The sequence below is a fragment of the Tenrec ecaudatus genome, chromosome 5 (genome assembly GCF_050624435.1).
Source record: "Tenrec ecaudatus isolate mTenEca1 chromosome 5, mTenEca1.hap1, whole genome shotgun sequence".
NCBI classification, from domain to species: Eukaryota; Metazoa; Chordata; class Mammalia; order Afrosoricida; family Tenrecidae; genus Tenrec; species Tenrec ecaudatus.
Window position 1 is genome coordinate 147,217,629 of NC_134534.1, and position 27,717 is coordinate 147,245,345.

Here is a 27,717-nt window from a genome sequence, read left to right on the forward strand (position 1 = left end):
AGATACTATGGTTTCATTGGGGAGCATAAGTCAATTTCAAACCAATATTTCTGTTAGATTTCAATGAATTAATACTAATAAATAAATGTCAAAATGGGATTTTAATTGGTCCACATTCACATAAACTGGCACATGTATAAGGAGGCTTTAAGTGGTGTATAGAAAGATAGAATTAAAAACTAGGCTTTTTCCGTGATCTTTTAAAAATTCCATTTTATATGAAATTTCCATAGTTCAGAACATAACTAGTTTATAAGCATAGATTTTACTTTAAAAGTTTATAGATTATTTCTGCAAATTTCCCCTCAAATATGAATGTTTGTTTAATATTCTGGTCAGTTTATCATCTCTGTAAAGGCATTAAAAGAAATTATCTCAAAACTTTACCAGAGACTTTAATGTTGCTGCCAGGTTGAACCTGACCTGTAATCCCAGGTATGTCAGAGTAGGGTAATCTCCATAGGGTTATCTTTTTTTAAATTCCAGAGTTCTTTTAATTTGGAAAAGACTGATATTTCTTTGTTCTGTTTGTGTGTGTGTGTGTGTGTGTGTGTGGTGATTTGAGTGAAAGTGTAAAGAGCAAATTGATTTTCCATTTCATAAAAGTTTCTTGACATTAATTGTAGTATCCACCGTATAATAGCAGTTTTTCCACTTTCTGTGCTTAACTGTTTTCATTTATCCGCCTTTCCAATTCATTCCTGCCTTCTGGGGTTTATCCCAGCAGACACTGCCCTTTTGCCTTCCTAAGCTTAACTGTTCTAAGGAGCATATACTTCATTGGTGTTATTTTTCACCCTGTAAATCAGTTTATTGTTTGGCTGTAAATTGAGTCGGGTGGATGAATTTAGTTCTAATCCTGAAGAATGACCAAGCTTCTACCAGTATCTAACAGAGCAGTAAACTTTTAAAACATTTTTAATTCTTTTGTTTTTTCTCACTTTTTCTCCCACTATAGCCAGGAACTTTTATTGTGTTCCCTTTCAGATCAGTCAGACCTTTGCAATATTTTGATGTTATTACAATAGTAAGATGAGTGTTTCCTTTATTTATAGGTTCAGAGCATATGTGAAAAAGGATTGCAGGTGGGACAATCCAAAATAACAATTCTTGGCAGTCCTTCCATGGGTAATTATTAAAATTTTTTGACTATTAAAAATTGTCATTTACTGAGCTCTGTAATTAAATTCACATAATTTTTGGCATATTTCCAGAAAAAGACTAGTTTCACAGCTTTTAAAGACAAAAGAGAAAGGTTATAAAGACTAGAAAGAAAGTAAAGATCAAAGTGGATGGATGTCAGAAGAGACTCTGAAAATAGCTCTAAAACATAGAGTAGAAAGTCAAATGAAAAAAATAAGCCTAAGAGCTGAACAGAAAAATTTAAAGGGCAGCTCGAGAGAGAATACCAAGTAAAATATTATAAAACCTAGAATTAGAAAACCAAAAAGGAAGAACATGCTTGGTATATCTTAAACCCAAAGAACTGAAGAAAAAATCCAAGCCTTGAGTTTCAATATTGAAGAATTCTGTGGGCAAATACTGAACCAATGCAAGAAGCATCAAAAGAAGATGGAAAGAATAGTCATTGTACCAAAAAGAACTAGTTGACATTGAAGCATTTCAAGAGGTAACTTGTGATCAAGAACCAGTAGTACTGAAGGAAGAAGTGTGAGCTGCATTGAAGGCATTAGCCAAAAACAAAGCTTCAAGAGTTAATGGAATACTAATTGAAAAGTTTGCACAAGCTGATGAAGCATTAGAAGCACTCAATTTGGCTGTGCCAAGAAATTTGAAATACTGCTACTTGGCCAGCTGATCCATATTTGTACCCATTTCAAAACTGACCCAACAGAATGTGCAAATTATAAAAGAATATCATTGATAATCAGATGCAAATAAAATTTTGCTGAACATCATCCAACAGCAGTTTACCAGTATATTGAAAGAGAGCTGCTAGAATTTCAGTCCAAATTCGAGGAGGACATGGAACAAAGGGATATCATTGCTGATGTTCAGTTGGTTTTGGGCTGAAAGCAGAGAAATACCAGAAAGTTGTTTATTTGTGTTTCATTGACTAGGCCAAGGCATTTGGCTGTGGGGATCATTATAAACTAAGGATAACCTTCTGAATGGGGATTTTGGAGCACTTAATTGTATTCATGGGGAACCTGTGATCATGAGGAAGTTGTGAAATTGAACAAAAGGAATACTGCATGGCTTAAAATCAAGAAAGATGTGTTGGGATTATATCCTTCACCCTACTTTACTCAGTCTGTATGCTGAGCAAATAGAGAAGCTGGATTATATGAAGAACACAATGCAGTATTGGGATTGGAGGAAGACATTAACAACCTGCAATATGCAGATGACACAATCTTATTTATGGAAAATGAGGAGGACCTGAATCACTTGCTGATGAAGATAAAGGATTGTAGCCTTAGTATGCATTACCACTCAATGCATATCCACCACTGGACCAATAGGAAACATGAAAACCAGAAAAGCTTGAAGTCAAGGATTTCATCTTCCTTTATCCACAATCTGCTCACAAAACCCAACAATCAAGAGGACAAATGACACAGTTCATTAAGTAAATCATCTGTACAAGACCCTTTAAAAAAATACTTTTATTGGGGGCTCTTACATCTCATTACAATTCATACATTCATCCAGTGTCAAGCACGTTAGCACATATGCTGCCGCCATCATTTTTAAAGCATTCTCTTCCCACTTGAGCCCCTGATATTAGCTCCCCATTGCCCCTCCCCTCCCCCACCTGCCCTCCCTATAACGAATCCTTGATAAGTTAATAGATGATTATTTTCATATTTTACATCATCATCCATCACCCTTACCTACTTTTCCATTGTTCGTCCCCCTGGTAGGGGGCTATAAGTTGATTCTTGTGATCAATTCTCCAGTTCTTCCCTCATCCTCCCCTAATCCTCCTGATATCTCTGCTCATTGTTGGCCCCGCACAAGACCTCTTCAGAATATTGAAATCAAACATGTCACTGAGGACTAAGGTGCCGTAGTATTTTCAATCACGTCGCATAAACATGAAAGTTGAATAAGGAAGACTGGAGAATTAATCCATTTGAATTACGGTGCTGGAGAAGAATATTGAAGTATCATGGACTACCAAAAGAACAAATAAAGGTCTTTGAAGAAGTCCAACCAGAATGCTCCTGAGAAACAAGGATGGCGAGATTTTGTCCCATTACTTTGGACATGTTAGACCAACAGAAAGCAGTCCCTGGAAAAGGATATCATGCTTGGTAAGTAAAGTAAAGGGACTATAAAAGAAGACGACCTTCCAGAAGATGGATTAACAAAGTGGTTGCAACAATGGGCTCAAACAAAAAAAGGATGGAACTGCGTGGGCACTGTTTTGTTCTGTTGTACATAGGGTACAGCACCTAACAACAGCATAGTATAAATTCAGTTTTATCTCTAGTTTTTAGATTTTGTATACTTCAGATTGATCAGTGATTACTTTTTAAAATATCTTGATCATAGTGACTTAGAGAAATTTCATTAGATTTTCTCCTAGTTTTTGTATTGGTCTATCTTTGTTATTTGGACTATCCTGAAATTTGCTATTTTAATTACCTATAACTGCCATTGCTAATTTTACTACCCATAAAGGAAGTTGTCATATCTTTTATCTTTATCATTTAAAATATTTTGTATTTGTATTCTACCTACCTAGTATTAATTTTAATTATTTTCTTTCTGTTTATCTAGGTGTCTATCTTTCTAGATATGCTGATTTATTACAAGCAAATCCTTTGGAAGCCGGGGCAATGGGTGATGTTGTTATTTTCAAAATAATGAAGGTAACTAAAACTCTTCATGTCTCAAAGACAACATTTGATCATTTGTTAGGGATTTTCATTTGCCAAATGTTTTTCAAGGTTTGAAATTTAAAAATACATACTTGTGGTTGCTATATAAAAATAATTAAAAAATTTTTTTAGTGTTCCACATTCAGCTATTTATATGTGTTTTGCTTCCTGGCATTATGTGCAATCCCCTCAATATAACAATCCTCTTGTATCTTCCATTCACTCATCATTTCTGCCCTTTTCTGCTTTCTTAAATTAATTTTTGAGCAAATGCTGCTCCTCACAGTTCTTAATGTTGACTTTGTAGGCCTGTCTATTATTTGACTTAACTAGGAATAGATTCAGTTCCAGGTTTGAAGAGTGTCTAATAGCCATTGTCCTCAGGTTCTACTAGTCTCTTAAGTGGATTTTTTTATAGTTTTGAATTTTGTTTTACATTTTACTCTCCCTCTGTCCCTGACCTAATTTGATCATTCCTGATTAGAGTAGTTGGTAATTATGGCTGGGTATTAGCCACTTCTGGCCTTTGGCTAGTAGTAGAGGCTGTAGTTCATGTAGTCCATTATCCTTTGGACTAATTAAGTCTATACTTGGATCACTCTTCTGTACCTTGGACAGGAAGAGACCAGTAGTTAGATCTTAGATGGCTGCTCTAAGTTTCTAAGTTCCTTCTCTGAGAAACCTTAGTTTCCTGCTTGCAAAAGTAGGCTGAAGACCATTGTTGTTATAGATTATGTGAGGCCAATTGACCTCAGCTCTCAAGTCCAGTGACTTTGTCCCTCTCTCAAGGTGTTAGGTTATGGTTAAAAAGTTTTCATAACTTTGGCTCCCTCCTGTATTCTGTATTACATACATAAATATATTTGTAGCTTTTGTAAATACATATGTAGAAATGGCCTCTGTCAAACTACAAGGTTGCTTCAAAAAGTTCATGCAAAAAATGTAATGTAAAGATAGTGGGAATTTTCAACAAACTTTGAAGTCCCTGTGTATGCTCATGGGTGTACTCCTATTCACCAGCCCACACCTATTCAGTCATAACTGACAATGTATTCACTCCTGACTTATTGGTAGAAGTGTTTAGCATAAGATTGTATATATCTAATAGTATGGATCATTAAATTTTGCTCTTGCTTCTTTGCCAGTGTCTCTGCCTTGGTCATATTGTGATGACCTCCCACTTTAAATGTATTTTGCCTTTCCCGTCACATAGTTTAATACATGCTAACTAAACAGTTAGTGATTCTCCCTCCCTCCTATCCCTGGTAATTAACAAAGAATGTTCCCTCCCCCCCTTTTGAATAAACCTTTTCTTGACTTTTCTTAATAGTGGTCTCATAATATTTGTCATTTTGTGGTAGATTTATTTCACCCAGCATATCTTTCAGGTTCAATGATGTTGTAAGAGGTTTCCTAGATTCATTATTATTGGATAACATTGTGTAGTATTCCATTGTTTATATGTACCATGTCGGTACATGTCGGTAAATATTTAGGTTGTTTGTTTCCATCCTTTTGAAATTGTGAATTGTACTACAATGAACGTGGATGTGTATATATCTACTTGTATCAGTGTTTATCTTCTAAGGATGTTAACTGGAAGGTCAGCAGTTTCAAACCACCAGCTGCTCCAAAGGAAAAAGTTAAGGCTTTCTGTTACTGTAATGATTTACAGCCCCAGAAACCCAAAAAGGTAGTCTACTCTGCCCTATTGGGTCTCTGTTAGTGAGAATTGACCTGATGGCAGTGAATCATATTTCTAACCTGGACCTAGCTGTATGTAACATTTCCACAGTGTTTGTACCTTTTTACAATCCCTCCAGCAGTGTATAAGAGGTCCAATGTCCTTAGACCAGCATTTGTTCTTTTCTGTTTTTTTTATCATTGCTATTATTGTTGAGGTGAGATGATGATGTCTCTTTGCATCTCTCTAAAAGACACTAATTACAAGCAGCTCTTTATTTATTGGCTGCCTTAATGCCTTTTTAGTGAGGTGTTTGTTCATGTTCTTTCCCCATTTTTTAAATTGGATTGTTTCTTTTTATTGAGGTGCTAATATTTCCTGTAAATTGTAGATTCATCCTTTGTTATATGTCTGCCCAACCCCCACTCCACCATTACTTGACTCTACATTCTCCTTTTACTCTTTAGAGAAATAATTTTTTTAATGAACTTAAGTGTTTAATTTTTTAAATGTTCTAGTCATTTGATTTATCTTTTGGTGAACTTTTTTTTTTAAAGAGAAAAGACTATTTAGTCCATAAATTAGGGCCCTGCAATTTGCTGATAAGGACCCTCTGTAATGTTAGGCAGTGGACTGCTAACCATAAGGTCAATGGTTCAAACTCAGCAGTCACTGTGGGAGAAAGGTGAGGCTAATTCTTTTTTAGAGATTTATGATCCTGGTAACTGTATAAGGGTGCTATGAGTTGGAATTAACTTGGCACTGAATTGGGTTTAAATTTTGCTGTAGTTTTTCTTCGGTTCTTACAGTTTTAGGCTTTATATTTAGGTCTTTGATCCAGCTTGTTAGTTTTTATATAAGCTGTGAGATATGGATTCTGTTTCATTTCTCTGTAAGTGGCTAATCCAGTTTTTCTATTTTATTTATTTATTTACTTTTAAGTGGCGATCCATTTTTGCCAGTACCATTTCTTAAAGAGACTCCCTCTTGCCTGTTTAATGGAATTCGGTCCTTTGTTAAAGATTAGCTGTCGTTATTAAAAACTCACTGCCACCGAGGTGGTGCCCACTCATCCTTATAGGACAGGGTGGAACCTGTGACTAATTCTTTGTGGGAGTCAAAAGCCCCGTCTTTCTCCTGAGGAGCAGCTGATGCATCCAGCTGCTGACTTTGCAGTTAACAGCCCACTACACCACCGAGGCTCCTCATAGGTGTCCTTGGATGGTAGATTTACTGCAGAGTTCTTAATTCTGTTCATGGTTCAGGTATCTGTTGTTGTATCAGTACCAGACTGTTGAGATTTGCTTGCTATATAGTGAGTTCTGAGACATGGAAGTGTGAAGCTTCTTACTTTGTTCTCATTCATTGGTGCCTTGCTTATGTGGGCTCTTTTCATTTTCAGGTAAAGTTTGCGACTAGTTTTTTCATTATTAAGATACTTTTGAGAATGGTTTATTTCTCATCTATGCTCTAAACTAACAGTATTTAATAACAATCTTAAAAGTATTTTTTACTCTTCATAAGAAAAGTATGAAGGAGAGCTAGAAATATGTTTGATAATATACTTAATTTAATGAAAAGTGTGGGTAGAATTTTGTGTGTTTTTTGTTATTAAGATCAAGTTTTTTAGTGATTAGTTTTTGATTACTGCTTCAGTATTGGTTAAAAAGTATTGGATTTCTTTATTTACCAAGTATTGGAGGATTTATATTCTAAGGAGTATTCTATACTTGTTAATGTTGTACACTAAATATTAAGGTTTGAGTGGGAACTTAACAGGTTTTCTCTATTTTAGGGTAAAATAAAGAGCATATATGATCCCATGGGAGTAAAAAGTTTGGAATCTATGTTAAATAAAAATACTCTAGATCCAACGCCAAAGCATGAATGTCACATATCGAAGAATGCCAATAGGATAACATCACTTTTGGCATACAGAGCCTATGAGCTTACTCAGGTATGTTTCTAGATCCATTTTAATGCTTCGTACCAAATTCTGTAAAATGTCCCTGTTCTTTCTCTCACTATACCAGCATAGACTGGTTTCTATACGGCACTGTCTCTGTCTACTATTTATTCAATGTTCCCAGTATCAGAAACTTAACAGTTTTTCAGGTGTACAGACTTTCCCTGCCTATAGTTGTCAGTCTATAATTTGATGATTTCTGCTTCAACACACCCTATTTCATTTGAACCCTTTACTTCTGGCCTATAAAGATCCCTGACTCATTCTTAAAGTGTAAAGTTGAAGCCCTTTGAAATATCTTTTTTTTGGTTTGTTTTGATAGATATTTCCTGGTTGTATTAATGGGTTTCTAAGATACTAATTTAAAATTAATTTTTAAAAATTTTCAGTTGTGATTGGTATACAGTAAATTAAACATATTTGCATATAAGGCAAACCTAAAATGTAACCTTTGGTGAGTTTTAGTCAGGTTTTAATTTGAGGTTTGAATCTCAAGCAGTGCTATTTTTTTAAATAAATACTTTTGGGAGTGCTTACATCTCATCATAATCCACACAATGATCCATTGTGTCAAACACATTTGTACACATACTGCCATCATCATTTTCAAAGCATTTTCTTTGTACTTGAGCCCTTGATATCAGCTCCTCATTTTCCCACTCCCTTCCCTGCCCGCCCTTCCCCTCATGAACCCTTGATAAGTTTATAGATTATTATTTTCATATATTATATCGCCCTATGCCACCCCTCATCCACTTTTCTGTTCTTCGGCCCCCTGGGAGGGGGCTATATGTTGATCCTTGTAATCGATTCCCCCTTTCTTTCCCCACCTTTCCCCATCCTCCTGGTATCTACTCATTGTTGACCCTGGGGCTTTACCTATCCTGGATTCCCTGTGTTGCGGGCTCTTATCTGAAGCAGTGTGAATGCTCTGGTCTAATCCGATGTGTAAGGTAGAACTGAGGTCATGGTAGTGGGGGGAAGGAAACACTAAGGAACTACAGGAGAGTTGTGCGTTTCATTGGTGGTGTTCTGCACCCTGCCTTGGTCATCTCTTCCTTGTGATCTTTCTGTGAGGGGATGTCCAATTGTCTACAGATGGGCTTTGGGTCTCCACTCTGTTCCCCCCCCCCCTTCACATTGGATCTGATTTTGTTCTGGGTCTAAGATGCCTGATACCTGGTCCCATCAACACCTCATAATCACACAGGCTCGTGTGCTTCTTCATGTGGGCTTTGTTTGTTGCTTCTCAGCTAGATGACTGCTTGTTTATCTTCAGGGCGTTAAGACCCCAGATGCTGTATGTTTTGATAGCTGGGCACCATCACCTTTCTTCAGCACATTCGCTATGCACCCAAAATATTTTGTCCTCAGCGATCATCGGGAAGGTGACCATCACAGAATACCGGATTATTAGAACAAAGTGTTCTTGTGTTGAGGGAGTACTTGAGTGGGGTCCCAATGCTAATCTGCAACCTTAATTCTTAGCATATAGATTTAAGTACATAGATCTGTACTCCTCTCATTATCTATAAATGTATTTACATGTGTATATGCCTGTATTTAGACCTCTAAATGTCCTGTGCCTCCTGGTTCTTTCCTCAATTTTCTTTTACTTTCGTCTTGTCCCACCATCATGTGTGGCCTTTATTTGCGTTTAGTAATTCCTCACTGTTACATTGCCCTTGATTAAGCCCCAGTAGACATCCTATGCCCTTCTCTCCATTGATTTTAGTTCACTCGTACCCTTGTCCCTGGGTTGTTGCCAACCCCCTTCCTTTCTCCCCCGTCCCCTTCTGGTATCCCCTGGGAACCGTCAATTCCATTTTTGTCTCTGAATTGTTTATCCCGCCTGTCGTATCTAGATAGAAATGCAGAAACATTAATAAGTGCAAAAACCAGGCAAGGCCAAACAAAACACCAAAGGAAGACAAAACCAACAAAATAATAACAAAAAGAAAGCTAGGGGGAAAAAAAGCCTATCAATAGTTCCAGGTCTGTTTTTTTGGCCTTTAGGAGTGTTTCCCAGTTAAGTCTGATGGGGTGCCTCACTTGGTCTCCAAAGTCTATTTTTTTGGTCTTCCCCAGAGATTTCATTGCTTTGCTCCCCTTGCTGCTCTGTTGCATGCCCTTGGTGTTTTGCCCCAGTGTGATGGGCACAATTCCAGAAGTGTGTTTCCAGTGTTGTTCCCCGTAGCGTGAAGGTTCAGTGAGGGATGTCCTTTCTCGTGGTGGGGCTGGCCCTATGGTACTCTCTGTGCTTTGGCTGCTCTGAGCAGGAATATCGTCCTTTGGGCTTGGTGGGCCAGGATGTGTTCTCACTCTCCCTCCCTCTTCGTTTCTCCTGTGTGCTCTAATCAGACTTGCACCTCTCCACAAGCTGTAGCTTCAGTGTTGTCCTCAGAAGTGCATTCTTCAGGGGAGGCAGGATGCTATAAAAAACGTTTACATCTAAAATGGGTTGCTTGTGAAAAGTAATGACTATGAGAGAGCTTGATAAAGTTAATAGAAAAAGGAATGACAATGATAATGGATTTTTTTCCCACAAACTTTTAAAAATTCTCTTGTACTCCAGGGATGTTATGCTAACCTTCCTGGAAAATCACACCACTATCAGCAACCGCCCTGTTCTTTTTTAAAAAAAGTTTCATTTTTGACTTTATCCACGTTATACAATACAATAATTCAGTCATATCGAGATGAGTTGTACAATGGTCATCATATTTCAATTCTAGAACATTTTCTTCTTCCTTGTAGTTATTAATGTAATTTTTTTCTAATTGTGGCAGAAATATGCACAACAGAACATACCACCCTGTTCTTTATTTACTATGCCCTTTTCTTTTTGAACAGTCTCAGTGATGAAGACCTGTTAGTGAAGACTTTTAGCCAAACATATTCACCAATGTTACCTGGGACTGACTCATTTTTTTGATTATCTTTTAGGTAGTAGTATTGGTAGATAGGAGCCCTGGTAGCATAGTGGTTACGAGTTGGGCTATGGTCTGCAGTTAAAACCACCAGCAGCTCCTTAGGAGAAAGATGAGGTTTTATGCTCCCATAAACAATTACAGTCTCAGAAACTCACAGGGGGTAGTCTTACCCTGTCTGATAGGGTCAATATGAGTCATCATCAGTTTGATGGCAGTGAATGAGTATTGGTAGATATGAGGCCAAATATACTCATCTAATTTTACCACAGAAAACTTTTTCAGCATAAAATATATGCTGAAAAACTCGGCTTATACTTGAGTATATTCGGTAATTATTGGTTCTTTTAATAGGACTTGTAAACTAGTTTGATGATCTCTCCAAATTTTCTGATCATGTTAGAGCAACCACACATTGGAAACATCAGTTTCCTAGGGGAATGAAATTTGACTGACAGTGTTGATTTGCTTATAAACTCAGGCACTCTCTTTAAATGAAGATGACTAGTTCCTTTGTAGCTTAAACTCAGAGCTACCTCGTATGTCACAAAATCTTAATTTATTAATTGTGGTGAATAAATGAAATGGAGAATGAATTAGATATTAAGAAAGGAACTGATTTCCTTCCTTAATTATTTTTCTACTCTATTCTACCTCCCTTCATTGCTTTTTCTGCAGCTGGGAGTCAGAATGTGTGTTTCCTTTTGAAATAATGACTTAAAGGGTACTTAGGCTTGGTTAAGATTATGTCCTTAGTTTCTTTGAAATACTTTTTGCATGGAGTGGGCTGAAATGAGGTTTTAAGCTCCACATAAAACATATTGATGAGGAAACTTGTTGGTCAGCAGGGCCAACCCAAGAGTAAATGTTTGGAATATCTGTGGACTTAAAGGAGGTTTTATGGTTCACTGGTTAAGCGCTTGTTTGCTAATCAAAATGTCAGTCATTTGAACCCACTAGTTACTTCGAAGGAGAAAGATGTGTCAGTCTGCTTCTATAAAGATTAATCCAAAAAAGAACAAATGAGCTGATACCAAGGGCTCAAGTAGAAAGAAAATGTTTGAAAATGATGATTGCAACATAGGTACAAATGTGTTTGATACAATTAGATGTATGGATTGTTAGAAAAGCTGTAAGAGGCCCCATAAAATGATTCATTAAAAAAAAAAAAAGATTTACAGTCTTGGAAACCCTAAAAGGCTCATCTACTCTTCTGTAGGATTGCTGTTAGAATTGATTTGATGGCAGTATTTTTAACCTTGGAATCTGAATATATTATATAAATATTTTCCATTCCAAAGTGTGTGTATGTACAGTACAAATTATTTTAGTTAAAATTGACAAGCAGTACTTACAGACATTTTCTGTCAAAGACATTTCAAGTTTCAATACTCAAAGGCAAATAAGGTTAATATTCCCATTCTGTACTTCGTGGTCTTTTTTTTTTTTGAGACTTGTTTGGAGGTTCTAGCAGGGGAGCGCAACTACTTGTATAACCTTGACCAAATGACGGTCTTCTATTGGGGAAGGTTGTCCTCTTCAACTGAGCACGCAGCTTCAGGAGGGACGCATGTGGAGGTTGGAAGGTGACACTTGCCTAGCCAGCCAAATCAGCCGAATTAAAAAATCATTGGGGGCTCGTACAACTCTTATCACAATCCATACATACATCCATTGTGTCAAGCACATTTGTACATATGTTGCCATTATCCTCAAAACATTTGTCTTCTTCATGAGTCCATGGTATCAATTCCTCATTTTTCCCCTCCCTCCCTGCCTCCCCCTCCCTCATGTACCCTTGATAATTTATAAATTATTATTTTGTAATATCTTACACTGTCCGATGTCTCCACTCACCTTTCTGTTGTCTATTCCCCAGGGAGGAGGTTATATGTAAATCCTTGTAATCGGTTCCCCCTTTCCACTTCACCGTCCCTCCACCCTCCTGGTATTGCCACTCTCAGCACTGGTCCCGAAGGGATCATGTGTCCTGGATTCCCTGTGTTTCCAGTTCCTATCTGTACCAGTGTACATCCTTTGGTCTAGCCAGACTTGTAAAGTAGAATTGGGATCATGATAGTGGAATGGGGAGGAAGCATTTAGGAAGTAGAGGAAAGTTGTATGTTTCATCATTGCTACATTGCACCCTGACTGACTCGTCTCCTCCCTGCGACCCTTCTGTAAGGAGATGTCCAGTTGCATACAGATGGGTCTTGGGTCCCCAATCTACACTCCCCCTCACTCACAATGATTTGGTTTTTTTTTGTTCTTTGATGTCTGATACCTGATCCCTTTGACACCTCATGATCACACAGTCTGATGTGCTTCTTCCATGTGGGCTTTGTTGCTTCTGAACTAGATGGCTGCTTGTTTACCATCAAGCCTTTCAGACCCTAGATGCTATATCTTATGATGGCCGGGAACCACCAGCTTGCTTCACCACATTTGCTTATGCACCTGCTTTGTCTTCACTGATTGTGTGGGAAAGGTGAGCATCATGGAATGCCAGTTTAATAGAACAAAGTATTCTTGTATTGATGGAGTACTTGAGTGGAGGCCCAATGTCCATCTGCTACCTTAATACTAAACCTATACATATATGCACATAGATCTATTTCCTCATCCTCATATACAAATGTATTTACTTACGTACATGCCTGTATTTAGACCTCTATAAATGCCCTTTGCCTTCTAGCTCTTTCCTCTATTTCCTTTTACTTTCCTTTTGTTCCACTGTCATGCTCAGCCTTCATTTGGGTTTCAGTAATTTCTCTGTTACATTACCCTTGATCATTCCCTACCAGGCTGCTTACACCCTCACCATCACCAATTTGGATGACTTGTTGTTCCCTTGTCTCTGGGTTTGTTAACACCACTTCCTTTCCCCCCTCCTCACCTTCTCCCATGTCCCCCTGGAACTGTTGGTCCTGTTGTTTTCTCCAGGTTGTTCATCCAGTCTATCTTAGTTAGATAGACTTGCAGAGATAATAACATGCACAAAAGCAAGACAGAGCAAAACAAAGCAACAAAAGAAAACAAGACATCATCCACCAAAAAAAAGCAAATGACCAAAAAAGTACACTAACAAAAAAGAAAAACCTGTAGTTAGTTCAAGGACTGTTTGTTGGCCTTTAGGGGTATTTTCCAGTCGAGTCTGATGGGGTGCCAAGCCCTCGCCCCAAAGTCTATTTTTGGCATTCCTTTGGACTTCGTTGATCTGTTCCCCTTGTTTTTGCGCACGCCCTTAGTGTTTTGCCTGTGTGGTGGGATCAGATGGGGTGCCATTCCCACACGGTGTCTCTAGTGTTGTCCTCTGTAGGGCTATGGGTCATTGAGGGATGTCGTGTCTCATAGTGGGGCTGACCATATGGTCTTCACTTCTTTGTCTTTTTTTTTTCCCCGCCCCTCCCCACTTCTTCGTCTTAAGGAAGTTAATTTTGCCTTTTCTTGCTTTTTAGTATTATTTTTATGAGTATGGCTTTGATGAGCTAAGACGAAGACCAAGACATGTATGTCCATATGCAGTTGTGTCTTTTAATTACAAAGATGATATTCAAACTCCTAAGTTTATGTCTTCATCACGGTAAGATTTATTTAAGTTCTAGACATCATCCAGATTGGTTTTGCGGTATATATTGTGCCCTGCTGAGGAATACTTATTTAAATGAAAAAATGTAAAAATCTGCATTGATCGATTGCATTTAATATTTGAATGCTCAGTAATAATTTTTCAAAGGTCAATGTGGAGAAAAAACACTTTGATAGCATGAGAATACAAACATTTCTTACACTTTATTTGGTTAGTTTCTTTCTTGGTATCAAGGTTTTGTGTAGTTGAGTAGAATTTTCAGAAGTGAAATTTTGTGAGTTAGGTTTGCTGAAAAGGAGGCGCTTTTAAAAGATGCCTAGGCTCCACCTTAATTACAGATGTGGATGGGAGCCTAGACACCAGTAGTTTTTAAAAGCTTCTAGGTGATCTTAATTTTCTGCCAGTATTGTGGATCATTGCTAGATTTCTTAGAGCTGTAAACTGAAAGTGACGGAGCAGTCCCCGTTCCTTTTTTCCCTGTGGTGATTCCAGAAAATACTTGACCAAATTGGATATGTGAATTTAGATACATAGAATGCAGGTTAAATTTCTTACATTTCATTTCCTTACCTATACGTATTTATCATCACATATCTCGTAATTAGGAATACCGCTGTACTTTAAAATCCCACTTTATGTACATTTAAAGTTAGCCTTACCCATTTTCTAGATGACATCTTCTATTTAAGTTGTTGGAAATACAGAACTTTTTCCATGTCAATCAATAGCGTTGGAAACCGTCCACAGCTACAAGTGCCAGTTAACATAATATAAAGACTGATTTTCCTTTTTCCATGATTATATTTGTTGTGATTCCTTTCATTAGCATTTTTGGGTCATTTTTTTAATGGTCATTTTCTAAAGTGAACTTTGAAAGATGCTTGGCACTTATAACCATGAGACTTTACCTGACTCTTAAAACCATGAAGACTATAGCTTCAGGAATAAGAACTCTGGTTATTTTTCTTTTCTTTGATTCCATAAGTGTCATTTAAAACATGTATTGATTGTATATTATTGCTCGACCTTGAATGTGTCCAGAGGTGGTCTATCTCAGGGCCTCTGTATTTGCTCTTCCACTCACCGTCCCCAGCTTTCTACATAATTCACACCCACACTTCCTTCAGGTCTTCATTAAGCTCACCCGTATCAATGACAGTTTCCCCAATCTTTTTTTAAAGCCTCTTTCCCCTTATAGCTCTTTTTTTTTTCTTTCCCCATAGCATATATAGCCTCATGGTCTGGTGAGCTTTATATTTACTTTTTGATGGTTATGTCTTATTAGATTGTAAGCTCCAGAAAGGCAAGTACTTTGTTCTCTTCATTTGATTTACTCCTGTTATCTAGCACTGTGCGTGGTATATAAGAGCTTAGTAAACATTTACTGAGTGTATGAATAAATATACTTAAGTAGGCTGTTTTTCTTGAACCTCACCACTAAAATAATGTAATTGCCAGAGATATTAGAGAATTTTTTTCTGATGGATATTTTGGAATGAGGAAGGGTAGAGCAAGCTTCCTTAAAATTTGGCAATCTTAATAATAGCACTTATATTTTGTTCCAAGTGTTCATTTTGATGTTACTTTATTAGTAATGGTTTTCTTTTCAAAATTTATTTGCAGATCTAACAGCTTTAATGCAGACAGAAACACAGGTAAGATTTTTATATATTTTTCTTTCAGTTTTGTAAATGAAAAGAATAAGTACATATAGTAAAACATCAAGTAAGTGCTTTGTTGGTTTTGATAACGAAAGTTTGAGTAAAAGATCTTGAGGCCATCCATGTTTCGTAGTCTAAGGTAAGATTTCCTTTGAGAGGCTGTTGCTATTTAAACTAGTTTTAAAACATTAACTGAAAAATAAAAATAAAGTTTCCTAGTTCAGCCCTTTAAAAATTAACTTTATCAGAGAGGTTTAGTTTTTAGATAAGTAGAGATGATGTGCAATATTTGACATTTGTCTTCAAGTTTCTCTGCAGTAGAAAAACAGCATATACTTAGTTAACCAGAGTTAATAGAATTATCCATAAATAAAGAGCAATCATTGTCTTAAGAAATTTAAGCAAATAGATTGTTCGCTGCAGCAGCTGGAATGATTTTCTATTTTTTTTTCTACTTAAAATCTTGTTTTTGCATGTCTTATTTCTAGTGAACTTGTATTTATCTGTCCTGGCTGCCATGAGACTTTTTTTTTTCCACCCCCCAGATAAATTTAACTATACCTTGTGGAAAGGACAACTTTTAAACAAAGGGAAGCTTTTGTGTTATATTTCTCTGAGGTCACCCACGCGTGCTTTTCTGCCTATCAAGTTGTAAGTATGTTACATGATAAGAAAATAGCAATTGGGGTTGGTTATCGTCTCAATTTATTTTGCTTCCCCCATCCACTTTTTTTATATGTAAATTTTATTTTGTCTACAGCTTGTGAACTTAAATGTAACTGCTTCCAGGTTATCAAGGTTGATTTGATTACATTAAAAACTTTAATGGGAAGATGAGCCTTATATTTCTCTCTAACAAATCAACAGTTAAAATCAAACTAATTGTTTCCTATTGATTTCAACGCAGTGACCTTATAGGACAGAGTAAAAGTGGCCCATAGGATTTTCAAGGCTATAGTCTTTAGGAAACAGATAGTTATATCTTTTTGTTTTGTTTTTTATTCGTTTTATTGGGGCTCATACAAGTCTTATCACAATCCATACATACATCAATTGTGTAAAGCACATTTGTACATTCATTGCCCTCATCATTTTCAAAACATTTGCTCTCCATTTAAGCCCCTGGCATCAGCTCCTCATTTTTCCCCTCCCTCATGAACCCTTGATAATTTATAAATCATTATTTTGTCATCTCGTCCTGTCTGACGTCTCCCTTCACCCACTTCTCTGTTGTCCGCCCCCCAGGGAGGAGGTCACATGTAGATCCTTGTAATCGGTTCCTCCTTTCAAACCCACCCTCCTGGCAGGTATATCTTCTACAGAGCAGTTGGCAGATAAAAACTGCTGACTTCAAGTGACACTTTAACCACTAGCCACCCGGGCTTCTTTTTTTTTGTAGGATTTGAATAATTAGTCATAACTTTTATAAGAAATTTTTTTCATATCTTAACCTCCCTGGTGGTAATCCCGAGTGTGGCTCAGGGTAAATGTTAACTGTGTATTAAAGTTTTTCATATCTGGATGTCTACTAGAGAGATTAAAGTGAGTAATTTCTTATTGATTACAGGCCTACAATATAAAACAACAAATTTTATGCAAAACAATGTACCACTTTGGATAAAAAATTGCTGACATAATTAGACGACCAGGGAGGTTAAAAATAAGTTTTTGCTGCATTATCCTTGTTGGACTTTATTATTATTAATTTCATTTAGAACTTTTGACCATGACAGGTTTGAAAGTTAATCTTTTATTTAAAGAGCTTTGATGTAGTACGTTGTTAAAATAAACAGTCTGTTTTCAGTCCTGTGCAGCACATGTTAAAATAATGTCCTTAGCTGACAAATAGAAGTGCCTAGGTTTTCAGAAGCTGTAAGTGTATGCTGAAGCAAATTGCTACATCTTTCTAATATGAGCAGCTGGTGTATTTGAAAGGTCCAGGCCCACCTTTAGTTTAACAGGTGAGCACTTAACTGCCATTCCATTCAAGGCTCCTCTGTTTTGGTAACACTAAAAACATTGGGCTGATTCTGACTTAGATGCCTTATATAAGTTTTCAAGACTGAATCTCTACAGGAGCACACGGCTTTATCTTTCTCCTTCAGAGAAGTTCGTGGGTTTGAATTGCTTACCTTATAGTTAACATACCAAAGCTTAATTCCCCTCCCCCCCCCAGCTTTTTGATGTTGTGATAAATGTCCCACTGCCATTGAATCAGTTCTTACTCATAGTGACGTTATAGACAGTAGGTTTCTGAGACTGTAAATCTTGTGGGAACACCCAGTCTCATCTTTCTTCCATTTGTTATAATACCAAAAAACCTGCTATTGAGTCAATTCCAACTCTGGATAGAGTGGAACTGCTTCCTAGGGTTTCTGAGGTAAATCTTTATGGGCAGCTGAATGCATAGCCCACGGTGCTACCCTGTGCTCTTTTATGTTATAATAGCAGTGTGTACAGTAATCTTTTGCTTCCAACAGTAAACATTAGAACCCATCCTATGTGTTTGGAAAAAGCCCTAGTGTCACAGTGCTAATGACTGCTAACTAAACGGTCAACCACTTAAATTCACCAGCAACTCCAAGGGAGAAGGTTATGGCCGCCTGCTTTTGTGAAGATTGCAGCCTTAGAAACAGGGCTGCTTCTGAGTTGGAATCAACTCTACAGCAGTAGATTCTTTTTTGGCTCAGTGGTTGAAGATTATTTCAACAATTCATAATTTTCTTCAATAATATTACCAACCTTGTAGTCAGTAAAACAACTTTCATGGTTAGTAAAATTGGTATTTAAGAATACCTTCTGCTCCTCATGGAGACGTGAGGCAGGCGTGTCGTGTTTTACCTCAGCCAGTCAGTCTGTCCCACATACTGTAACTTCCACTGCCCGTGGAGCACGTGGGGCCGAGTTAGCTACTAAATGCTCTTCTCAAAAAAAAAAAAAAAAAGAATACCTTCTGGCCTAAAGATGAAAATTTGGTAATAATGCCAGGCTATCTGTATATAGCTGGATTGTGCATATTGAATCCTTGTTAGACTAAGAAAGGGTATGAGTAAATATGCCCTTCTGTTTTCCACGAAGTAAGTGTTTTGTGTTAACATTCCTTCTATGGGAAATAACAGCTGAGGCACAAACATCTCTCTCTCTCTGTTTTTCAGGCCTGAGAAGTTAGATGTTGAAACAGTTATGAGTATTGATCATCTGAGGCAGAAAATCCCTCCATCACTGTTTTATAAGGATATATACGTAGGCCCAAATGAAGGTAAAGTAATTTAATTTCGCTAAACTATTTAAGAACGGTTTCAACTTCTTCAGTATTTACTATGTATTTTTTCTTATGGCAGTTTTGAAAAATGGCATGTATTGCAGCCTTTATGAAGTTGTAGAGAAGACAAGAGTTGGAAGTAACATGGAGAGTTTACTCCTAAAACTAGAGAAAGAAAAACTCGTAAGTTAAAAAGTTTTAAAATATTCCTTATTCTCCCTATAGGAATATGCATATTAATAAGTGATCATACTAATTTATTTTACTAATGTATTTCACTTTAGTTTCTTAAAACTCCACAAGCTATTATTTATTTATTTATTTTTAAATCAGTGGGGGCTCATGCAGCTCTTACCACAGTTCATACATGCATCCATTGTGTCAAACATATTTGTACATTTGTTGCCATCATCATTTTCAAAACATTTTCTTTCTACTGGAGCTCTTGATATCAGCTCCTAGTCCCCCCCTCCCTCCCTCCTTCACGAACCCTTGATAATTTATAAATTATTATTTTTTTCATGTCTTACACTGACGGGTATCTCCCTTTACCCATTTTTCTGTTGTCCATCCCCCAGGACAACACTTTTCTGTTGTCCACAATGTAGATCATTGTGATCAGTTCCCACTTTCTCCTACCACCTTCCCCTTCCCCTTCTGGTATCACTACTCTCATTATTGGTCCTGAGGGGTTTATTTGTCCTGGATTCCCTGTGTTTCCAGCTCTATCTGTACCTGTATACATGCTGTGGTCTAGCCGGATGTGTAAGGTAGAATTGGGATCATAATTGTTAGGGGAGTAGGGGGGTGGGGTAAAAGAACTAGAGGAATGTTGTTTGTTTTATCAGTGCTATACTATACCCTGACTAGCTCTTCTCTTCCTTATGACCCTGTAAGGGGATGTTCAATCATCTACAGGTGGACTTTGGGTCTCCACTCTGCATTTCCCCTCATTCACATTGATAAGATTTTTTTGTTCTGGGTCTTTGATGCCTGATACCTGATCCCATCGACACTTCATCACACAGGCTGGTGTGCTTCTTCCATGTGAACTTTGTTGCTTCTCCGCTAGATGGCCACTTGTTTGTCTTCCAGCTTTTAAGACCCCATGTGCAATATCTTTTGATAGCCAGGCACCATCAGCTTTCTTCACCACATTTGCTATGCACCTATTTTGTCTTCATTGATTGTGTTGGGAAGGTGAGCATCATGGAATGCCAGGTTATTAGAACAAAGTGTTCTTGCGTTGAGGGAATACTTGAGTAGAGGCCCACTGTCTGTTTGCTACCTTGTTACTTAACACATTGTGGACGTATCCCAAATTTGCTTGTGTTTCCTGCGCCATCTGTTATGGACTGATCACAAGAGAACTTGTGGATTCTAAGCGCTGTCTTCAGATGCCATCTGCTTGGATATATTGTAACTACTTCATCTATTTAGGGGTTTACATCAGTAGTGAATGTATCAAACTTGATTGTCTTCATGTTCTTTTTGTTCACTTAGCATTTTAGTGCATTTTGGTTAAATCAAATAGTTACTATTTGAATTGTTTTGCAAGGAATTGTGCACTTATAATGATCAAACCTCAGTGAAATGTAAAATATCACATATCGCTCAAGTGGTCTGTTACACAAAAAGGCAAGAAATTCTTAGCCCTAATTCTTCTAATTTTTCAAAGTAATATGGATTATGTTGATTATTTTTACAAGTTTATAATTTCATGAAGATTATAGTTCATAAAAGTAATAATGTTCCACATACATTACAAAATGTTTGTTTCATAATGTGAGACAATGTTTTATATTCAAAACTTAAAGTTATAAATAAATATGATAAAAAGTTGATGAGATGGTTTAATGCAAAAATAAAACTAACTGCCGAAAAAATATCCGGCCACTTTGGTAAGGTGGTAAAAAAAAAAACAAACCCAGTCTTTAATGTGTTATCATATAAACATATGTACACAGATCTATTTCCCTGTTATTTATAAATATATTTTTATATGTGTGTCTCTATTTAGACCTCTATAAGTTCCCTTTGCCTCCTAGTTCTTTTCTTCAATTTCTTTTTACTTGCCTCTTGTCCCACTATCATGTTTGGCCTTTGTTCGGGTTTCAGTAATTCCTCTCGGTTACATTGCCCTTGATCAAGCCCTACCAGGCATCCTACGCCTTCCTCACCATCCCATTTTAGGTCACTTGTTGTTTCTGGGTTTGTTCACACCCACTTTCTTTCCCCCACCTCTCCTCTCCCATATCCCCCCAGAATCACCAGTCCCATTGTCCTGGATTGTTTTTTCCCGCCTATCTTCTCTAGATAGACATACAGAGACAATAATAAGCATAAAAGCAAGACAGAGCAAAACAACAAAACCAAAAATTGACAAAAACCAACGGCCAGAAAAGAAAAGAAAAGCTAATAAATATTTCCAGGTCTGTTTGTTGACCTTTAGGAATGTTTTCTGGTGGAGTCCGATGGTGTGTGATACCCTGGCCTCAAAGTCTATTTTTGGTATTCCCTGGGGACTTCATTGCTTTGCTCCCTTTCCTGCTCGGTTGCACTCCCTTAGCGTTTCGCCCTGATGTGGTTGGGTCAGATTGGGCACAATTCTCACACTGCCTCCAATGTTGTCCCTCAGTAGTATGGGTCATTGAGGGGTATCTTGTTTCGAGGTGGGGCTGACCCTATGATCCTCTCTGCATTGGCTGTTCTGAGAAGGAATATCCTTCTCGGTTTGGTGGGCCAGGATGTGTTTTGCTCTCTCCTTCCCTCTTGCTCATGGGTGCTCTGATCAGACGCGCCCCTCTCCCTAAACGGTAGTTTCAGTGATGTCTTCTAGTGAATTCTGTGAGAGAAGGGAAGGGCGGGTGGGGTGGTGTCCACATAGTTGAGATTGGGGCTAGGCCCCGTAGACTTCTTTATTGGTTTCCTGATTCATGCTGGTATGTTGCATTCACATCTTGGTACACCGGGTTGAAGTCTGGCCCCTCTCTTCCTCTCCTGTGGAAATAAAGATGACACCCTCCCCTTGAGTAGGTTAGTGCCCTGTTCACCCTGCTACCCATGTCTTTTTTTTTTTTCTTCCGCCTTTCCCCTCCTTTTTAGTTGGCTGCCGTATATGTCCCTGAATTGTGTCTGGCCCCTGCCATAGTACCTAGGTCTCACCCCAAGAATGTATACATATAGTAGCTTTTCCCCTATGCCCCTTTTGCATTTTTAAGCCTACCTCAGCGGACTCATGTTGCACTTGGCCCCACAAGTTTTTTTTGCTGTTAATATTTAGTTAATGCCTTTACTATGGTGCCTGATAACCCTTCCTTTTGGCATGACACTAGCCTGCAGAGTAGTTTTTCCCTTGAGGAATCGCTGTTGTACTTGCTGATTATGAATATATTTACAGTATTGATTCTATTTTTCTTATTCATGATAATTTCACTAGTGAATGTGACAGAGACTGTTCTCATGCATTATACAAAATGATTACTGGATTTGCTCAGATAATATACATCTACAATGCATTCACTAAGTATGAAATGCTTTTATGTTTACTTTTTTCTGTAGACAACTTGTTCATGATATAAATATTCTCACTAAACTATTTATGTCCTGAGTTGAGAAAGTAGAATTTAATCTTTTTAAATAAGTATGGCTGTATCTTTAGTTTCCAAATCTCTTGGGTTCTGGACTTTGGGAGATGATTGGGAGTTTGGGTGGCGAGTTAGAAAATTAAAAACTTGCTCAGTTTCTCCTCATGAAAATTGCGAGAATACTGGCATTTATTCTTCACCTGAGCAAGTGTTAATTATATTCGGTTCAAGGAAGTCTAGGTTTTTTCCACAATCAAGAATATTGAGATCTCGGGTCTTAAAGGGCACTGGAATTCTACAAGGATAGACTTTCAAATTTAATGAACCTAGTTATTTTGTAGCTACCTGTTTTCTCGCAAACTTCATTGGGAACTATCCTATTTTCTTCATAGTTAAAAGTAAAAAGGCATAAAAATGTAGCTAATATTTACATTTTGATCCTATTATGAACATTCTACTTTAAAAAAAACTTTTGGGGGTTTTAATAGAACTTTGAATCTCTGGGTAGTAGAGAGCTGTTTTTGGCTAATGCTTCCAGTGAAGCTTGAATGTCTCCCTTCAGTATCTTGTACTTTTGATAATAAGCTAATGGCTGAATGTCAGCTAGTTCTCTTTGGTACAGTGACTATGTAATCTGTCTAATCTGTCTGTTTTTGGTGCTTCTGGCATTGGTTCAATATTAACACTTAGGATTTTTTTCCCCTTCGTTCTTTCAGTTTAAGATAAGCAAGTATGTTCTTACTTTTGGTTTTACATATTTCATTACAATATTTTACTTTGTCTTTTTGAGCTGCCCTTTGAAATTTTGTTTAGCTCTTTGACTTCTGTTTTTTCATTTGTCTTAGGTATTCTATGATTAAGAACAAGCTTCAGTCTCTTGACATCCACTTTGACCTTTTATTTTTTTTATTTTTTTTTCTATTTTTACATTTTATTAGGGACTCATAGAACTCTTATCACCATCCATACATATACATACATCAATTGTATAAAGCACATCCATACATTCCCTGCCCCAGTCGTTCTCAAAGCATTTGCTCTCCACTTAAGCCCTTTGCATCAGGTCCCCCCCCCCTTTTTTTCCCCTCCCTCCCCTCTCCCCCTCCCTCATGTGCCCTTGGTAATTTATACATCGTTTTTTTGTCATATCTTGCCCTATCCGGAGTCTCCCCTCCCCCCCTTCTCTGCTGTCCCTCTCCCAGGGAAGAGGTCACATGTGGATCTTTGTAATCAGTTCCCCCTTTCCAACCCACTCACCCTCCACTCTCCCAGCATCGCCCCTCACACCCTTGGTCTTGAAGATATCATCCACCCTAGATTCCCTGTGTCTCCAGCCCTCATATGTACCAGTGTACAGCCTCTGTCCTGTCCAGCCCTGCAAGCTAGAATTCGGATCATGGTGGTTGCGGGGAGGAAGCATCCAGGATCTGGGGGAAAGCTGTGTTCTTCATCGGTACTACCTCACACCCTAATTAACCCATCTCCTCTCCTAAACCCCTCTATGAGGGGATCCCCATTGGCCGACACTTGGGCCTTGGATCTCCACCCTGCACTTCCCCCTTCATTTAATTTGGTGTATATATATATATATATATATACACATATACACATACACACACACACACACATATATTTTTTTTTGCATGATGCCTTATACCTGGTACCTTGGCACCTCGTGATCGCACTGGCCGGTGTGCTTCTTCCATGTGGGCTTTTTTGCTTCTGAGCTAGATGGCCGCTTGTTCACCTTCAAGCCTTTAAGACCCCAGACACTATCTCTTTTGATAGCCGGGCACCATCAGCTTTCTTCACCACCTTTGCTTATGCACCCATTTGTCTTCAGCGATCCTATCATGGAGGTGTGCAGTCAATGATACGATTTTTTGTTCTTTGATGCCCGGTAACTGATCCCTTCGGGACCACTCGATCACACATTTTTTGTCTTTTTACTGACCCTTTGCTTTCTTCCTATATTCGTGCCTTGGATAAAACTCACTGGCTACGATATGGCCACTGCGCAAAGCTATATATTATGTCCTTAAAGTCATCCCACAGCTCATCAAGTCTTCTGAAATCATAGTCTGAAATATCTGTAGTTGTTCGTTACCCTTCAGACCTGGAATTGAACTCAAACTCCTTTCTGTTGTGTTTTAGCCCTATTTTCAGTCTTTTTCAGTGGAACAAAAATGCTAGCGAAATACGCACTACTTCAAATAAAATCACTTGAAACTATAAAGGGTAGCAATTGCCCGAGAACAAAATTCAGAAGGCAGGAAGGTTTAGGAACGAAGGAGAAGTGGAAATGGGAAACAGAGAGGAAGTAGGATAAGTAATATTTCATTTGTGATGGTTGCAATTAATGACATGAAGCAAAATGTTTCTGAATTAAATAGAAAACAGATTCACTTTGGAATGTTTCACCCAATTCACATTAAAAAGTGAAAATAATCACTACAAAAGAATGTGGCAAAGGTGATTAGGACCCATTGTCGCTAACCCTATATGACAAAAGATAGTTTTCAACGTTGTTAAAGTCACCTATCAAATGCATTTTAAGTTAATCAAAAGGAAAACCAAACCCACTGACATCAAATTCTGATTTTTAGGTAGACTGTGGTGCAGGTTTGAGCTGTTTTGTTGGGTTCCTGAGACTAAATAGGAACAAATAATCTCGTCTTCCATCTGTGGAGTGGCTGCTGAGATGGAACTACTGAGCTTACAGCTAGCAGCCCATCAAGTAGCTTACTGTGCCACCAAAACAAACCCAAACCAAACTGCCTGCCATCCAGTCCCTTCTGACTGATGTTGACCTTATAGGGCAGAGTAGAACTGCCCCTGTGGGTTTCTGAGACTCACTCTTAACAGGAGTAGAAAGCCTCATCTTTCTCTCGAGGTACTGCTGGTGGTTTCAGACTAGCTAACTAGGCAGCCCTGCTTGTAACCACTACACTGCCAGGGCTTCTACTAAAACCACCGTGAAACACTATATCACAGCCCGCTGTCTTTACTTACATCGAGTCAGTTCTCATGCACAGCAGCTCTGTCTACAACAGAAGGAAATGCTGTCCCTTCTTCACAATTGCTCTGAGTCCAGTTTAGCAGTCACTGGCAGTCCATGTTATTGGGGTCGTCCTCATTTTCACTGAACCTCTACCAAGAGTGATGTCCTTTTCCAGGCACTAGTCTCTCCTAATCACGTCCAAAATACATGGAACAAAGTCTTACTACCCTCATTTCTTAGGAATATTGTGGTTATAACTCTTCCCCCCAATACATAGCTTTGTTTGTTCTTCTGGCAGTCCTGGTACATTCAATATTAATTGCTAACACCATAATTTAAAGACATTTATTCTTCAATCTTTCTTCTTCATTGTCCAGCCTTTTACATGCATATAAAACCCAGAAAACAAACTACCAAATTCACTGCAGTCAAGTCAATGTTAACTCATACCAAACTCCCTAGAACAGAGTAGAACTGCCCTTTTCGGTTTCTGAGACTAAGTATTTAGAGAGCAGAAAACCTTACTAATTCAAACTGTTGATCTTGGTGATAGCAACCCAACTCATAACCCACTATGTCATCATGGGTTAAGATTGTAACACATTTTTGGGGGACATAATTGAAGCCTTAACGAGTGTTGTTTGTTTTTTCTAGTCTTTGTACTTCTTTTGTGTAACTATAGCAGCGGTTCTCAACCTGTGGGTTGCGACTCCTTTGGGGGTCAAACAGCCCTTTCACAGGGTCACCTACGACCACCAGAAAACACATAAATATTTTACAATATAATTACATATTTTGTGATTAATCACTATGCTTTAGTTATGTTCAGTCTGTAACAATGAAAATACATCCTGCATATCAAATATATATATTATGATTCACAACTAGCAAAATTAGAGTTAGGAAGTAGCAATGAAAATGATTGTATGGTTGGGGGGGGTCCCACAACATGAGGGGTCATGGCATTAGAAAGGTTGAGAACCACTGCTCCACAGTCTATTATCTCTAATACTGTTGAATGAAAATGGTGATTGCAGACATTCTTATTAATTTTAATAGAAATATTTATGACTTCTTACCATTATAGTAGGATGTATGCACTAGGTTTTTCATAGCTACTGCAATTAGTTGTAAAATTTATCAAGATGATTCCTTGATATTTTGTCCTTTAAACTTGATAAGGTGTAAACTACATACATTTTCCACTTTCTATAGCCCTTGCACTCCTGGTTTAGAACCTACTATATAAACATATTTTTTAATTCTGTGTTTTGTCTGTGAATATTTTGTTTAGGAATCTTGTGTGATGATAGTGATGTTTGCCTGAAAATTTTCTTTCTTGCATTATCTCTGTAATTCTTATCAAAGTGCGAATTCACTTGTATTTTTCTCTTTAATCTCAAACCCTTGAAAACCACTAATCTACTTTCTGTGTGTCTCTTTACTGTTTGAGGACCTTTGCATAAATGGAACTATACAGTTGTGGTCCTTTGTGCCTTGTTTCCTTCACTCACAGGGTTTATAGAAATGCTACCCTTTAAATATTAACTCCTCGTTTCCTCCCGCCAGCACTTCTAAACAATCATTTGTTTACTTTTCTGTGTATTTATTCTAAATATTTCATGTAAGCGGATAATATATTTCCCCCTTTATTTTATATCTGTCTTTTTTCATTTAGCATATTTTCAATTTTCATCTATGTAATAGCATGAATCAGAACCTCATTCTTTTTAAAAAGAATATTCCATTGTACAAGAATATCTTATCCATTCATTCATCAGTATTTTGCATTTTTTAGCTGTCATGAATAGTGCTTCTGTGGACATTTGTGTACAAGTTTTCTTGATTGCAGTTTTTCTATTCTATCAACTTAAAAAAATCCGTTAAATATTTTATATTGGTTATTTTACATCAAGATCCTTGGTGACATAGTGTTGAAACCACCAGTCACTCCATGTGAAAATCAGGAGACTTTCTACTCCTGTAAAAAGTTCCAGTCAACTTTAGGTTGCTTTGAGTCAGAACCGACATGATGACAGTCAGGTTTTTGAGAGTCCTTTCTCAACCTGGTAATACGTGGTTATGTGCTCCCTGGATACTTTTTTTTTTTTTTTTCCTGGATACTTTTTTAGTCACTATATTATTTATAATTTTATCTGGAAAGTTGAAATGGTAGCGTGAACAAA

General features: G+C 37.6%; 1 protein-coding gene across 9 annotated transcripts in view; it reads left to right on the top strand.

Moving 5' to 3' along the window:
* TASOR (transcription activation suppressor) overlaps nt 1-27,717 on the top strand; it is a 72,240-nt gene that overhangs the window by 10,364 nt on the left and 34,159 nt on the right. For all 9 annotated transcript variants that reach the window (XM_075550012.1, XM_075550020.1, XM_075550014.1 and 6 more), the window contains exons 4-11: nt 1,056-1,128; nt 3,751-3,842; nt 7,331-7,492; nt 13,890-14,014; nt 15,644-15,675; nt 16,227-16,332; nt 18,837-18,940; nt 19,023-19,126. In XM_075550012.1, coding sequence (XP_075406127.1) covers nt 1,056-1,128; nt 3,751-3,842; nt 7,331-7,492; nt 13,890-14,014; nt 15,644-15,675; nt 16,227-16,332; nt 18,837-18,940; nt 19,023-19,126 — 798 coding nt within the window. The remainder of the gene's footprint in view (nt 1-1,055; nt 1,129-3,750; nt 3,843-7,330; nt 7,493-13,889; nt 14,015-15,643; nt 15,676-16,226; nt 16,333-18,836; nt 18,941-19,022; nt 19,127-27,717) is intronic.